At 40.6% G+C, this 13,892-nt stretch overlaps 1 protein-coding gene across 1 annotated transcript in view; it reads right to left on the bottom strand.

The window, feature by feature from the left end:
• Window positions 1–1,524: 1,524 nt before the first annotated feature.
• Window positions 1,525–13,892, bottom strand: part of LOC149216940 (uncharacterized) — a 47,049-nt gene continuing 34,681 nt past the window's right edge. Inside the window, exon 7 of the mRNA XM_089390088.1 lies at window positions 1,525–1,545. Within this exon, the coding sequence (XP_089246214.1) occupies window positions 1,525–1,545 (21 nt within the window). The remainder of the gene's footprint in view (window positions 1,546–13,892) is intronic.

Here is a 13,892-nt window from a genome sequence, read left to right as displayed (position 1 = left end):
TTGATATAAAAGAGAACTTGTAGCTGAACATGAAATAGAACAAGAGATATATTGCCAAACTGGGAAAAGCTGCACGGCGGTAATAATTCATTTAAAAGAAAAACAAAAGGGTCTGCACCCAACATTGGTATCCAACAGGCCGTGGCCGGAAAACCACTAAATATATAAAACAGTATAACAATACAAATCATAATTAAAGAAGGACGCGAACGCAGTCCCCACATTCCATAGAATTTCCCAGCCTCAAACACTGGAAGCGCTAGGGTGTGAAGGAACCCATAGCCGGCACCGGAATGGTACAGAATAAGACAGTGGAGGGTTTTCCGTAGCCACCTACGACCAACCATAGTAGGGTAAGGTTGGGCTACGGCTAGGCGTAGGGGAGACCCTCTGCCGTCAGAAAAAACAAAGGAAAAAAAAATAGAACCTTAACCACACTCGTACACCATGAATCTGTGAGGGACACACCTGTGGTAAGGTCGGGAGCACCACAGCCTTGAAGGAGGGCCACCTTATCTGCATCGAACCATAATCGAAATCCGCTGTATGCACACACCCACGGCAAGGAACTATTAGTATCACTTCATGAGGGGATACATTTAACGACCTGAAAACAAAGAAAACAGCAGGAAACGTAGCAAAGAATAGAAGAGACGGAGCTGGTGGGATATCACCTGTGTCTCACCTCAACAGTTTCGGCAGAATGTATATGATGAACAGCGCGGGTGCTCGGTGACCGAATGCACGCTCGACGGAGGAATGAGTGCTCGGCGCAATAAGAATTTCCCAACAGCACTCAGACTGGAACAAGGTGGTGCGGAGAATGGTAAGGGGTCACCGAGCTACACAATAAGCCGAACAGTCGAGAAGATTAACCCTTATACCATCAATACCTTGGAAGGGACACCTGGAGGCATCTCCGCCCTTGGATTCACTCCGGGCCATCTTCACCCTTGAATAAGGTGGCAAAGGGTTAGCTGGAAAGTTAATGCCAACCCATCTCCCCTTCACGTGATCGGACCAGGCAGAGTGAATGTTGCGTACACCTGTCACAGCGGTGAACGCCGGCGGCGAACCTAGGGTTGCTAAATTGACAACACCAAGGTTCATGCGGAGGCCTTGCCACGAGTTGGAGATGAGCGTATCAATCATCAACCAAATTATCTTAGTCCTTAACAATCCCGAAGTGTACAAATCATAATGGCTCACGGACACATTAACCAAGTCAACAGATAGTAAGAGGCTTCACCATAGTATAGATGCGAACTCAATGTGTGAGCATACATGTAAACAATATATGCGCTTCCAATGTATAAGCGTATAAGTAACAATATATATGTATTCATGCATAATTAAGTCAACAGAAGGTATTATTATTATCATGAGCCATGATATGTACATATATAAAAAGAAAAAAATAACTTTTACTAATGGGGTCACGGGTACGTGACAGACACTTATCAATTCCTAAAAGGATTATGAAGTATATTTCTATTCTGGTAGTTGTAGACAAATGTAAATTATTTAGCGAGAACTTATAATTACCTGCAACAGCAAGAAGAATGAAAGAAATTAATTATTGTGAAGGTAAAGGGCTCTCGACTGGAATTCTGGGTGATTCCCTCACAAACCCTTTACTACCATAGGTCACAAAGCACCACCATGAAACACTAATTTTATACATATAAATCGCTACTCAGAACGGTGGCATAAAGAACAGAAATTTCATATCCCCATTTCAAATGTAATAAAAATACCAAGCTAAAAAAAATTACATGTAAACATTAAGGTTACACTGACTATGTCAATCATTATTGACTTATCGTTACCATGGTAATAAATTGATGGACAGTATAATAATGGGTTCAATGGATTTTTACAGCTGTACAGCTAAGTTAACTTGTTTTCACTTACAGTCCACTGATAGTCTATTTAATTAGTCACTCTCACCACATTGGACACCTCAGCTCGCACCATGAGCTTATCACCCACCAAATGTTTTGCATTTAACTCACTGCCATGTTGAATTAATTGATATTGCAGCCACGCCAAAAATCCTCGGTATCCTTTGCCGCATCAACGGTGGTGATTATGTGTTTTCAATCCCACGATCAGGTTCTCTCCAGAAGTCTTTCAGGTCTGACTTGTTGGGTTATGCGGTTCATTTGCTTCCTCCTCCCTTGGCACCATGCTCGGCTCTCTTCCTCCTCTTGTAGATTGCTCTGCCGACAGCCTTCGAACTCCATGCTGTTGACATGCCTCAGATGCAGCCGAGGGGTTACTTATCCGTGGTATCTGCGATTCCCATCCGGTTACTAGGTGAGGGTTTCCTTTTTCTTTTTCTTTTTTTTTTCCTTTTGTTATGTCTTATATGGTTTCAGGTTTTTCTTCTAATGTATTTGACCTGCAACCCTCTGCAAGTTTAGTGAAGGTGCAACTGAGGGACATGAGCTGCAACGATGGTGAGGCCTTACTTGGCTTGGTGTTCAGAAGTTTCCCGAGTAAGCTCCTCGGCATCCCTCCCTAGATTTTGTCCGAAAAGAAAGAGTTTATCCGGTTCAAGTTTGCAAATTTAGGGTTACCAATTCTGCAAAGCTAGATCCGGCCTCCTACCCGGAATCAAAAGGAATTTCCATGTTCATGTTATTCTCCAGTTTCCTAGTTTTCTGGTGGAGGTCTTCTCCTTTGAAAAAGTTGTAGACATTTTTCTAGAAATCGAGCCTGTCTATGGTTATTTAAGACCATGGCTTTGTAATTGAGACTGCACTGTAAATTTGTTCATTTCTTAATTCTGGACAGGTCCTATTTTGTTTTTGTGACAAAGATAGAAATTGTTTAAGTTTGCCATACTGCCGAGTTAATGTGGAATTATCTTTCTTTTGGTAATATAATTTTATGATTGTTTCTTTTTCTTTCCATGGCTATTAATTTCAGTTAGTTAACAGCGTTGCTATTTTTCAGTACGTCTATACAATTTTTGTGAAAATTGTTTGTTCTGAGTGCATTTGACCGCCATTCATAATAATCATGTTTATCTATATTATAGTGGTACTGAGCTTGAGTTAGGGTTCAATTTTTACTTTCGTTGAAAGGTGTAAAGTTTAGGGTTTCCTCCGCCAAGGTTATGATTCCTGAGGCTTTATGAACCTAGGCACAAGCTTAATCATTGTTGTTATTCGATACTTAGGGTCTCGATACCTGTGTATGGGTTTTAGGAGGGTTCTATAGGGTTACAGGATTACCAAATGCATGGTCTCTACCTGTAAATTTGCCACCCATTTGGCTTTAGGAAAGGACCTTGTTTAATTTCTTAGTAGCTCATTCTCTATTTTCGGGTTCGAGCTTCCTGGAAGCTACATTCATGTGTTAGTGCTATTTGTACACTTGCTACTTCAGTAATTTCTCCCGTTTCATAATTTACTAGGTTCTTAGCTCGTACAGGTGCAGAATTTACATGGGTTCTTGTTTTCATACAGATTCTTAAGTTACACTAAGTTCTTAAGTTAAGTTTCTACATGCTCCCATGTTACATAGAATTCATATGTTAAGCATTATACATATAATTAATTTGCACAGAATTTCTTATAAGTCTTTAACTAGTATGAACATACCTCACCACTAAGCTTTTAACAATACATATCTACTTACACAGTCACTATTGCTACAGTTAGTGTCAGCCTACCAAAGCTACCCTGTTCTGGTCAAATAGTCTGTCTCTGCCGCTTTTGCACATAGTAAACAATTTAATCTGTGTTACCCAATTAATTCTTTTGTTTTTCTACGGTATTGAATTTTTGATATAATTCTATCCATTCCACGTGAGTTATAAACCTTATTGACACTATGTTTCAGACACATACAAATTGAGAACTCGCTCTCTCTGCAACACTCACAATTACTCTAAGCACAACAATATCCATCACAGAATAGTGGTCGTAAGTACTGGTTACCTGTGTTTTCCTGAGCAGTAGAATCCACGATCACAATCACCTTTTCATTCTCTGCTTGTCTTCCTCCCAGCCATGAGATTCGTCTTCAAGACCAAATCTCCCCCCAAGCCTGTTTGCAAGACTACAATCTTCAGCAGATTTTTCGCACTTAGTGCCAATGCTATATGGTCCTTATCATACGTAGCATTCCCCTTCCTCCACTGTCTGTCCCAAAAGCATCGTGTTTTCCTCCCCCCACCCCTTTTTACTTGGGGCGTTTCACAGTTAGGGGAGGTAGTTAGGGTTTTTTTTTTCTGGCAATTGCCTCTTTCCAACTTCTTTCATGAGAAGTTACAAAATCTGTTATTACTAAATCATTTTCTAACTTTATAAAATTAATAATATTATTCAACCAAACGGAGAATAACAATATTATCTAGTTTGTTTTCTTACAGCGGTGAATAAAATATTTACAGTTTTTCTAGGGACATTACATCTTCCCCCCTGAAATCAAACATCGTCCCGATGTTTTCCAACCTCAAACAGCTTTGGATAAGCTTCTTTTAAGAGCTTTTCATCCTCCCAGGTGGCCTCATCCGGCCCAAAGTGCTGCCATTGCACTTTAACCTGGGTGATGGCTCGTTTCTGCAGCATTACTTCTCTTCGTTCAAGTATACTCAGCAATTAGACCAAGAATTCTCCTTCTGGTTTGACCTGAAACAACAGAATTAAAGTCAGTTTTGCCTTTAACATCGCAATTAATTGGTCTACTTAAGATTTTTTTTCTTTACTTGTACATCTTGCCAACTGACTATGTGCTTAGGATCATAAACGTATATTTTTTATACTGACACATGGAAGACATTGGTGACCCGAATATGGCTTGGTAGGGCGAGTTGGTATGCCATTGGCCCAACCCTCACTAAAATTTGAAATGGTCCGCAAAACCGAGGTGTTAGCTTGGTGCACCCACTCCATTGTAACATACTCCTTTTTGCTCGAATTCTCATGTACACATCATCTCCTACTTGATACTCTTTAAAATTTCTCTTCTTGTCGGCAAAATTCTGTTTCCTATCTTAAGCTACCTTCAAGTTGGATCATACCTTCTTGACCATTTCCTCCATCTCTTTTAACATTTCAGGCCCCAGCATTATTGGGTGTGCGGCATTTCCAGTCGTACAGAACTTCAAATGGGCTCATCTGCAAGGAAGTGTGATAACCGTTGTTATACGCAAATTCGACCAAGTGCAGATAGTCCTCCCATTTAGAGGGTTATTTCATTACATATGACCTCAACATGTCTTCTACTACCTGATTCACCTGTTCAGTTTGTCCGTCTGTTTGGGGATGATAAGCAGTAATAAAGTTTAATTGAGTCCCTAATCCTTTAAACAGAGTTTTCTAGAAGGCTGAGGTAAATTTCACATCACGGTCAGAAATTATAGTTTTTGGTAACCCATGCAGCCTGAAAATGTTTTGCATAAAAATATGGGCAATCTGCACTGCTTTGTAAGTGGATTGTACTGGTATAAAATGAGCTGATTTGCTTAATTTTTCGACTACCACCATAATGGAATCGTTGTTTCTTTTTTACTTGGGTAATCCTATTATGAAATCCATAGAGATGGTTTCCAATTTCCACTCCGGAATTGGTAGTGGATGCAATAATCCAGCAAGGTGTTGATGTTCTGCTTTAACTTGTTGACATTCCAGACAACATGTCAAATATTCTGCTACATCTTTCTTCATACCCGACCAATAGTACTCCTTCCGAAGTGCGATAATCATATTTTGATACCTCGGGTGTCCAGCATAAGGTCTTTTATGAAATTCATCTAAAATCAAGTTTTTAATGTCATTTTGGTTGGGCACATACAACCTGTTTTTATATTTCAGCAAGCCAACAACATCCATAGTGTATCCTTGTTGATTTTTGTTACTGGTTGGATTCTGAACTTGCTGTCCTATTTGTTGATATTTTGAATCTTGCTCAGCTACCTTTTTAATCATTTCCTCGAAGGTAGTCCACACCTTGCTACAAGAAATTTCATAAAAACAATGTACCTTTCGACTTAAAGCGTCCACTACCCAATGTTCCTAGGCCCTTTAAAGTGGTTCTACAAGTCATAGAGTTTCTCAAGTGAAATCACATCCTTGGGGATGGGGTTTCCTTTAGTGTCATTAGTTGTGTCTTACATATACTACCTGTGCACGTCTTCATCTATTGCTGCTTCTTTGAAGACGTCAGCGTTGGCCATAAAATGCTATCTATTCATCATCATCAAAATAATGATGTTGTCAGGGAGAGATGGTTTATACAAAATTTCATTAGTAAATCTATCCCTAAATGGTGTCATCCTAGCAGCTACATTTGCTAGAGCATTTGTAGCTGCATTACACATTCTTGGTACATATATGATATTAAAAACTTGGAAATTAGAGATAAGTTGCCATACCTCTTACTAGTAACACTTAAGATGAGGTGAGACACAGTGTACGGTGTTACGTACTTGTCGTACCACAATCTCTTAATGACATACCACTTTGAACATAGCAACATTGAGGTTGAGGGGTTTGTGCAAACCCAAGACAAGTCCTTCATATTCAACAGTTTTGTTTGTGCACTCGAACTCCAAGCGGCTTGAGAATAAATGTTTTCTTTTCCTTGGTTCGATCAAAACACACCCAACTCTAGAGCCATCCTATATTTTGGATCCATCAAAATAAAAGGTCCACAAGTCGTCTGTACAAGGACATGCCACACTAGTATTGCTAATACTACTGCTACTACTGTTACAAAGTACTTTACAAGTTTCATTTTCACTAGTTGGGAAAGGAAGGAGACCCAATTATGTATCTGGTGGGGTGGGGCTCAGCTATGCAAGATAACACCCCAGTTGTGTTTCTAGAAAGAAATTGTCGAACAAAGGTTCTACAAAAGCCAACAGTTCATTCTGACCATTCAAGGGAGTAAAGTTGTGTTTCATGTACCTCTCTGACAACACTCAAATCGGTTTGTTCTACCCTAGTACGAAAATCATAAGTGTGACTAGTTTGTAGAAAAATATCCTTGCAACTTGCTGGACTAGTCTCTGCTAAGCAGTAAGCCATATGCTTCTGAGATGTCCACGATCTCAATGTTGATGCACTAATGAACTCATCCATCGAATGATAATTGGATGATCACATCTCAGAGTTCACCAATGGCTGGTACACATGTTCGGTCGAGTTGGATGATCTATGCAGTTGTACTGCTCCATTGTGCATTGATCTGTTTAGCAATGGAGAGTGGCATGACATTGACTGATGCCCCAGAGTCAACTAAATAGGTGTGGACATTGAAGTTGAATATTTAAAATGATAAAAAAATGGTGGGTAGAGCGAGTTTTCTTCTTGCATGTGAAGCACGTTGAGTACATATACGAGTGATCTGAGAGAATTACTTGGCCCCTTGCTAGAAGAGGCAACATTGTCTGTGGAGGTTTGCTCTAGTGCGTGTAACAAAATATCCCACTAACTCGTGAGTTCCGTAAGCTCGTAGAGAGAGATGTTCTCATGGGTCTTCTTCATGTCTGAAAAAATATTGTAATCCAAAGAGGTAAGACACATCGAGTTGTCTGAGGGATGACTTGTGTTTGTATTGTCGATGGAGTGTTTTGAAGTGAACTTCTCATGCACGTATCTTTCGTTGTAGCTATCTTCCCGAACTTGCTTTGTGTTTTCTGTGTTAAGGATATCGGTGGATCAAATTTTATAATCATTTTCTTGAAATTCTCTTTCGGTATCTCAATCACAGTAGGAGCCCCTTGACTTCTCAAGCTGTATTGCCTGTTTTTTTTAGGGGCTCCTTCTTACTGGTTTTTCTCTTCTGGGCACCGTTTAGACATTGATACATGTTAACCATGTGCCCAGAACATGGAGATTATTTAGATCCAACACCTTCTTCATCATCTTCATCTTCCAGCTGAACCTGCTCACTGGCATTAAAATGATCATTCATCCTTGAAGCCACGGAGCCCATAACTTGGTTCCAATCTCCACAGGTCTTCTCTGAATGTCATGCTTGGTGGAACTCACAGAAGTTGTTCTTTGAAATCGAATTTGTTCGGAACACAACATTTGAACTCTAAAAAAATTTAGCTAGGTAACTACTTTTGCTACCTAATGTCACATTCTTCCTACTCACAAAACCGAAAGGTCTGCTACTCACCATTGTCTTGGTCGTCCGTTCCTTGAGTTCTGCTACTTCAGTTGTCAAGGACTTAAGGAGATGAGTAAGGGTATCAATTTCACTTATTTCTTTTTCCTCTACTTTACTCATAGAATTTTGGGACCTCCTACCCGCGTCTTTCGAGTCCTTCTCTGGTTCATCATCTATAATGACTCCAATCGTGTGTAGGTCCTTCTCCACATCAATTGCTTCTTGGAAATTTTCGGAAAGTGTTGGTTTCGCAGCTCGCTTGACAAACTATGCAATGCTGGTTGGCAGTGCAGACGTGTAGTAGTCAACTGTGACGGAGTCATTTGGTTTAGTGTCTACAATGAACTTGTTCAAGATATGGTTAAACCTTTAGTTAAATTCTTTCACTTTCTCTTTTGGCTCCATATGAAAACTACCCAGCTATTTCAACAACATGGCGAAGGTTTTGTCATCAACAAATTTCTCAAGAAAAATTCTCTTGAACATCCCCTAGTTCTGAATAGAGTTGACAGGAAGGTTGTGGTACCATATAGCTACTCTGCCATCCAAGGTACATGGAAAAAGTCTACATGCAACATCATCATAACATACCTTGGGTGTCTGTAGATGTAGGTAGAACGTGTCTAGATGATCTTCTGCCTTCACTGCTTTGTCAGGGTTATACTTCATTAATAACTTCTCTGCATGCCTTGGCATCTTGTACAAGGCACCATGGAGTGCCAGTGGGCCCTCTGTCATCCATTCCAGATTTTGATCAGCCACATTGTCCTCTTCTTCATACTCATCCTCTTCTTCTAAATTATATGGTTCAACCTCTAAATTTGTTGGTTCGTCTCCGCCTCCGCCTTCTTTGCTGCCTACGTTGGAACCTGAGCCTAAGAGTTTGTTGTTAACTTCTTTTCCTTGTAGGAAAATAGGAGGTTCCTCTTCGTTCTCAACAACTTTTGCCAACTCTTCAAGAGTGGCGAGGATTACTTCTTCAATAGACGAGACTACCACTCCTGTGGGTGTAGTCTTTTGCTTCCTTTGCGAAGAGGGAAGATTGTGTACTCCTGGGATTAGTCCAACAACTTTGGAAAACTGACGAGTGATGGGATGGACAAAGCGAAGGTGATGATATGAAATTTGTTGTTTGGGTCTGGGAGGTGAGGAGTAACCAACTTCAGAGTTTCACGTAGGTGAGAGGGAGTTTGTGTTACTGCCTTGACCAGATGATGGATACGTGGGGTTGAGAGGACATTCAACCATAAACAATTGGTTTCCCTCCTTCTAGCACCAGAAATTTTAATGGTGTTGGACCCCCCAACATTCAGGGGATCTCCCCAGTGTGAATTCCCAACTAGAACTCACACCATATGGTGTAGGAGTCCCATCCGGTATGATGGACCAGTTTCCATTATCTTAAAGATTTTCCTTTGCTCTTCTTGTTTAGCACATGAGAGTGTTATGCTTGTAACTTCAAGAAAGCAAGGTGAGTGTGCTTGGTGAGTGCTTAATGTAACTCTGTGTCTAGGTTCTCATACTATCAAGATGGGGAGGTAGAAGTGAGCCTCTTGATGAGAGGGAATAGTCCCAACCCAAGAAGAAGCACTCACGAAGAACAACAAGGGTCTGTCCAGCATCTATAAAAATAGTCCACAACAGATGCAGTAGTCGTGAAAACCAAAGTTCAAGGGAAAACACATACACCATCTAGCAGAATAGTCCACACAGGGGTGATGGTTGTTATAACCAAGAAAACACAAAGATGACATGTCTAATGTCCGATGGATTAGTCCACACGGAAGAGACAACAACAACAAACAATACAACACATCTTCAACAATATGAATACTAAAATAACCGAAGTAGTTCAACTATCTTAGTACAGGGTAAGAAAACACGCATTACAAACATTCAAAGAATAGTCTTACAAACGGATACAAAACATATGTGAAAACATGTTAGTCTGAGACATGCTTCTGAATTAAGAAAAATATCCAAGACACCTCTGTACACCATACATCACTAGTCCCAATAGTGGGATGTTGGAGCCACTACTGGCTCCTCAAAGAACAGACTACAAACTCTCAAGGCTATGCAGGAGGAGCCAAGGTGAAAAGTCCCTTGCTCATATAATGAGGGGGGTATATACAGCCAAGAGGGAATAACTTACCCTTATGACTCTTCGACTTCTCTCATAATTGTTTGACTTCTTATGACTTTTCGACTTTACATGACTTTTCAACTTCATATGTGGGTCTCTTTTCCTTCCACTTTACATTACAATGATTACAACAAGTGTGGCCCATAGTAGTGATGTGGTTGAGACAACTCATGATACAACTTGACATGACACTGCTGACATGTATTTGCTAATTGTGGTGTCCATGTCGAGCTGTTGTGTTGCTGAGTGATGATATGCTCTCGTTGTAACATGTCTTCACCTCCACATCACAAATTGCGCAGGGTCTTTGATGGTCTTGGTCTTTTCTTGATGGTGCATGTATATGTGTCCCTTTCACTCACTGCTCGATGTGCTTCATGTGTTCGTTTAAATGTGAGAAAGTCTTCTATCATGCGTTCATTTTCCATCCCGTTCGTCGTCGTGCCATGTTTCATCGATGTACATGTTCCTGCAATCACTCATGATGAGACGACATAAAATCCAAAAATCTCATAATCTAACATAATGCATTGTTTTATGTTTCGATGCAGGTGACCAGGAGAGGGACAAGGCATTGAAACTATGCAGAGCACAACATAGGAAGGGATGCGAGGCTCAAAGCACTGTCGGGAAAAAACTGCATAGATGTCACTGGGAGGAAGATTTGCGCAATCCAGGACAACTGTGACAGCTATGGGGAAAAACCCAACTGGGAGGCAGAATTGCACAGTTTCCGGGAGGAAGGGCAGGCAGGGTGTTGGGGAACTGCTGGGCCAATCTGCGTAATTTTCAAGGGGAGCAATGGGCAGGTCATCCAAGTGGGATTTGCGCAATTTCTTCAGGGAAGACAGTGCGGGCAGGAGGAGGCACTGGCAGAAAAATCTGCGCAGTTTTCCAGAGGAGTTCAAGATCGAACTACAGGAGTTGGTGGTCAAAATTGCGTGATTCTGGGTGACGATCCGGGCCTAGACATAACTTCGCAATTCTGGGAGACAGTCTAGGCTCAGACATAACTGCGCAATTATGGAAGATAGTCTATACCCGGACATAACTGCCCAATTCTGGGGGATAGTCTGGGCTCGGACATAACTGCGTAATTCTGGGAGATAGGCCGGGCCCGAACATAACTACGCAATTTTGGGAGACAGTATGGGCTCGGACGTAACTACGCAATTCTCAGAGATAGTCTAGGCCCAGACATAACTGGGAAATTTTTGGGTTGATCGCTAAGCGACACAGAAGGGCAGGTTACAGACATATCTCCGTAATTTTCTAAATGAGACAATAGTAGGCCAACAGGGAAGCCTACTTGTCAGGTATGCACATTTTGTAGGTTGATTGCAGAGTAGGGCAAAAGGCAGGTGATAGACCACTCTATGCAATTTCTGGGTTGATTGTAGAATAGGTCAGCAGGGAAGCCTGCTTGGTAGATCTGCGCAATTTCCCGGGACAATGTAGTGACATGAAACAGATGCATGTCCCACATGTCTGCGCAGTTTTTGTAGGCAGTGTAAGGCAGTCAGGTTGGAAAATTTCTACACAATTTTGGATCTTAGTACAACTCTAGGTCATAGCTCAAGTCATTTCTCTGGTTAACCAGCAAGAGGCTTGATGGGAGATCTTGCAGGAAGCGCAGCCTGGATCATGTTCTAGGACAACTTCTACGCATTTCTGGGAGACAGTTAGCTGGCTCATTTGCAAAATTGTATAGTGCAGGCTACCTAGAGGATAGCCTCATGCTCTATGCAGTTCTGGGCAATAGTGCAAGGTCACTGAGATCGGGGTCCAGTTGAAGGAGGGTTGTCCAGTGGAATTTATTTTCAAGAAAATCACTAAGTGTGAAAGCAAGTGTACTTGTGCATATATGACAATGTGATCACAGACTTAGCGTGACTTTATGACAAGACACCTCCAACCAACAAGGCAAACATGTGCTTAGTGACATTGACTCAAAGGTTAAGAGTGATAAGTGCGACAGTTGAAATATGTTTTCGAATGACCATGATGACACTTGCACGGCAGTGCTTACAAATTTATGTGTGAGTGCGACCGATGTCGAAAAAGCGAAAAAAACTCATGCACACAAAGACAACCTTCAAAAATCCCAAAACAAACTCACAAGCATGACATAGCGATCAACATGCCAAAAGAGGACCGGTGGTCGATTAAGCAAAAGGGTGTGAAGACTCGACAAGAGTTCATGGGATGATCTCGAGTGTTTGTGATCTTCAAGGGGAAAAACCATGGAAGGCTCCGAAATTTGTATGCAGGCCAAAATTTTGGAGGGTGTTGGAGCCGCTACCATAAAGCGTTTTTTATATAATATATATTTTCATATATTTTGATGCATATATGTGAACAAAAGCATATAGAATGATGAATTAGTTATAAAAAAAATCATGAAAACATGGATTAAATCATATAACATCAATCATCTAGTTATAAGCTTCATCAACGACAGGTCCACAAGTTACAACATTTTAATTTTCATCATGTTGGGCATGGAGCCTTATTATCTTCTTGATTTAGAGGTTTTATTTTGGTCGCATTTGGATCCAAGTCCCTAACAAGGGGGTTTTATTATTGTTGTAAGTGGGTCTAGGGGGGCAAGCAACATGCAAGGGAGGGCCCCTAGTGGAGGTTTGGGGGCAACGCCTAAGAAAGGAATTTTTTGAGGAAATTGCTTTGTAAAATATTGTAATTTTGTAGTCAATTTGGACTCTTCATTAGGCAGGAAATTTAACATTAGAAGTTATGTTAATTTAGGGTTTTTCCTTTAAAAAGAAACCCTTAGTTTGTATGAGATAATTGTATTGCAGTTTGGTATTATTTTGTATGTATTCCTCTCTTTTGCTAGCACTTCACAAGTTTCGATTCATACAGTCTTATTTTCATCACATGGCATAATCTTGTATAGATGTTTTCTCACGCAAGTATATGAACTAATCTTGGTATTTTTAAAATGAAAACGTGTAAAATGTGTTGTTCCAACCCTTTTCCTTCTCACTAGCTTTGTGGCATACTTTTACAAACTTGTTAAACACTAAAGCGAATAATAATAATAATAATAATAATTTGTGACAAAAAACTAAGGAATTTTTTCCCAAAAATTGCTCCTAAACCAAGGTGATTCAAGAGCACCCTCCCAGAGCGCTTTTGTTCAAAATGTGATTTGAGAGTAAGAGTGAGAGAGGCAAGAGGCATAGCACTATTATAAAGCCTGGAGGGCTTTTGTTCGAAGTGTGCTTTGAGAGTAAGAGTGAGAGAGGCGTGAGGCATAACACTGTTATGAAGCGTATTGTAAACTATCAAATTCAATATTCAAATCCCCATTAACACAAATAAACAGATTCAAGACAACCCAAAACAACTGAATCTATTAAATCAATGCCGTTAATCTTATTGATTTGAGAGAAATCTAAATTCTACGGAAAAGGTCATAAGACTTATTCTAAAACATTGATAATTAGTATCGGGGAACCCGTACAAAATTCTTCTGACGGTTCTTAGTGCTTTCCTTAATGCCTATAGATCTCAATGTTGACGAGGTAAATCCCCTCTGCGGACAGAGGCAATCCCCACTAGCCCAAAATGGGTCTAGCAACAATCAAAC

Source organism: Pinus tabuliformis, chromosome 1_1 (assembly GCF_031772625.1).
Source record: "Pinus tabuliformis cultivar Carrire ecotype Pingquan chromosome 1_1, CPIR1, whole genome shotgun sequence".
In the NCBI taxonomy this organism is placed as follows: domain Eukaryota; kingdom Viridiplantae; phylum Streptophyta; class Pinopsida; order Pinales; family Pinaceae; genus Pinus; species Pinus tabuliformis.
Note: the sequence above shows the minus strand (reverse complement) of the source record. Positions and strands in the feature narration are given on the sequence as shown.